Source organism: Postia placenta, assembly GCF_002117355.1.
Source record: "Postia placenta MAD-698-R-SB12 unplaced genomic scaffold POSPLAscaffold_1, whole genome shotgun sequence".
Classification (NCBI taxonomy): Eukaryota; Fungi; Basidiomycota; class Agaricomycetes; order Polyporales; family Adustoporiaceae; genus Rhodonia; species Rhodonia placenta.
In genome coordinates, this window is record NW_020169832.1 from 1,351,093 (window position 1) to 1,353,835 (window position 2,743).

The 2,743-nt window shown below is 60.3% G+C and overlaps 1 protein-coding gene across 1 annotated transcript; it reads right to left on the reverse strand.

The window, feature by feature from the left end:
- Positions 1 to 2,176: 2,176 nt before the first annotated feature.
- On the reverse strand, positions 2,177 to 2,710 carry POSPLADRAFT_1127596 (hypothetical protein; the record flags this gene model as incomplete). The annotated part of the gene is made up of 1 exon (XM_024483643.1): positions 2,177 to 2,710. A coding segment is annotated over one exon (534 nt), but the record flags the coding sequence as incomplete, so codon positions are not given.
- Between the last annotated feature and the right edge of the window lie 33 nt (positions 2,711 to 2,743).

Here is a 2,743-nt window from a genome sequence, read left to right on the forward strand (position 1 = left end):
AATAGTTATGTTCCCAGAAAGGGCATCAACTTACGTATGAGAATCAGATATGGGTGCGGCATCAGAGCTTCCACCTGCGCTGTTTTTCTGAGACTATATATAACTGATGCATGATGTTATTTTGATGATTTTCCCGTTACTCCGCTTTTACCACTGTGTTAACTTTCTGTCAACACGTCGAGACTACTCACCTGAAAGGTCAGTGCTTGCCACGAGAGTGGTGTGTACGGGCAACAAAATGGATCACTACACATGCTCACTGTCAGCATCCTAGGTAGCAAAACAATCACAACGAGAGACAGGACCTCAGCGCAATCTCACACAGCGAGCCCCTCACGATCACGAGCAACATCTGGGTGTGCAGCCGCAAAGACTCGGATGACAGCATACCTGGGTGTGCGAGGTGCTCAGCTTCACATTGATGAACAGTGCAGAGGCCCTTGGCGGACCTGCCATCACTCTCGAGTGCGCGGTGAGTGCGCAGTGTCTTGTTTTGCCATCTGCGGCGCTGATGGGCACTGTTTACGACAGTTACGGAGTCTATATTCACATTGCCACTTGGCCCACTGTCGTCAATCTGCGGCTCCGCCTAGGTCAAACATTCGGTGCGAGAGGCAAGGCCTGGCATGCCACACTCGCAAACCTCCAAGCGGGGCGACAGTGACGAGGACGCGCCGCAAACACTCGCAGTGCAGGCATCAGATGGCGCGATGCCGACAGGGACCTGGTGTGCTCGGTCCGTGGCCGTTGGTGAGCGGGGCACATGGCATGGAGCGTACAGCCGCAGGCAGAGATGGGTTCAGCTTCCGCTTCGGCAGCAGGATGCTCGACAGCGACCGCGGGATGTCACTGGGGGCCGATCTACATGGTGAGTGCATTTCGCATTTATTTGCTGACCGGCGCGCTGATGATCATTCACAATAGGTCATGCATCTACGGCAGTAGCTGGGCGCTATGTGGCCAGAGCGGACAGCACACAACACGAGTGCAGTGCAGCGTGTCGACCATATCACATTCGGCGAGGTGAGTTGGAATAGCGCAGAGTGCGGCGGGATAAATACTGAGAGATATGGTTAGGCTTACGTTGGCCGGTTATGGGATCGGGTTCGCTCGCGTGATTGACAGGCACACAAGATGCGGGCCATTGTCGTGACCGGCGGTGGTCGTCGTCAGCGCAGCGATTGGATGTGGGCGCATCGGGTGGCATGGCTACGCTGTCAGCTGGGTCAGCCGCGGGGGCACCATAGTAAGTTCAGGCTTACTATTTTGCGGTCATACTGACTGTTGAGCGGCGGCCTTGAGGCGTAGGCGGCGGCGGATAACAGAGCATCCGGCGAGCTACAGAAGCGAGGTAACGAGCGCGCGCAAATGAGAGTGGCTCGCTGGGCGCGTTGGGCGTGAGCGGGATGCAAGACAGAGCGGGCGCAATCGCGTGGAGACAGTCCGACGCGGCGAGCTGACCGGGCACAGCGTGCGGGCGTCCGAGCATGGTGGGGGGTGCTCACGCGCGGAATGCTCACGCGCGGAATGCTCACGCGCGGAATGCTCGCGCGCGGAATGCTCGCGCGCGGAATGCTGACCACCTTTGCAGGCGTGAACGCACACGATGGCAACGCGTGGCATTGCGCGCCCGGTCAGCATGTGCTGTGGCGGCCTGCGCGCCTGCTAGCCGGTCTGGCTGGGATGTTGCGGTGCAGCGTCTTCCCCCCGACGCGCAGTGCTGGACTCGGTCATGCCGCGCTGACCGGGGGCAGCGCGTGCTTCTACGATGCGCTAGCCACTGGGCGCGGAGCATGCTGACCGGGGTGTCCCGACGACGCTGTGCATCAGAGATGCGCACGCACGCGGGATGGAGTCTGCTGGTGGCGGGACGATTGCGGGCGAGGAGAGAGACGTTACTGGACGAGACTGTATATGTGGCAGTGAGAATGAAATATATTTTGTGGCCCTACCTTGTACGACTGTGCTACCCCAAGTCCCCTTACTCTCCGCTACCCCCCACCACCCTCTATTCCCCACGTCCCACCGCTCTCTATTCCCCTTCCCTTGCCCTATCTCTTGATTTTCACTCGGTCTCTTCATGCACGCTCACGAGACCGTGGCGAACATCACAGTCTGGAAAAGCAAGCGATCAGCTGCAGGCGCGCGAGCACACGCACACGATCACCATCAGCCATCAGTGCAACACCCAATGCGACGCCGTCGGCAGCGCGCTCTTGAACAGGTCGAGCCCGGGGTCCAGCTGGCGCCCGATGCCCTCCAGCAGCAGGATCGAGATGACCGTGTTCACAAAGTCCGCCTCCATCTTGACGTGGTGCTGGCGCACCGCGCGCAGCACCGCCGTGAGGATGTCCGAGATCTTGATCTGCCCGAGCGAGAACGTCTTGCGCTTCACGTTCAACACGATGTGCTGCATGCGCAGCGCGAACATCTCCGCGTCCACCGCGAGCTGCGGCGTGCGGCAGCGCTCCACCATCAGCGTCCCCGCGCGGTACCCGTCGAACTCGGCGACCGCGCGGAACAGGTCGAGGAAGTTCGTGCGGTTCTTGTCATTCAGCGTCGTCACGAGCCCCGCGTCGACAAAGACGATCTCGGGGACGTAGCCCGCGGCGTCGAGGGACGTGAGCTCGGCGCGCCATGCTGGCGGGTCGTCAATGAGTGTGCGGAGGTGGTCGAGGACGTGGTCAGAGGATCGCTCTGATGGAGGAATTGCCTCTGCGGGCCTGTGTAGCGCGGATGCTGC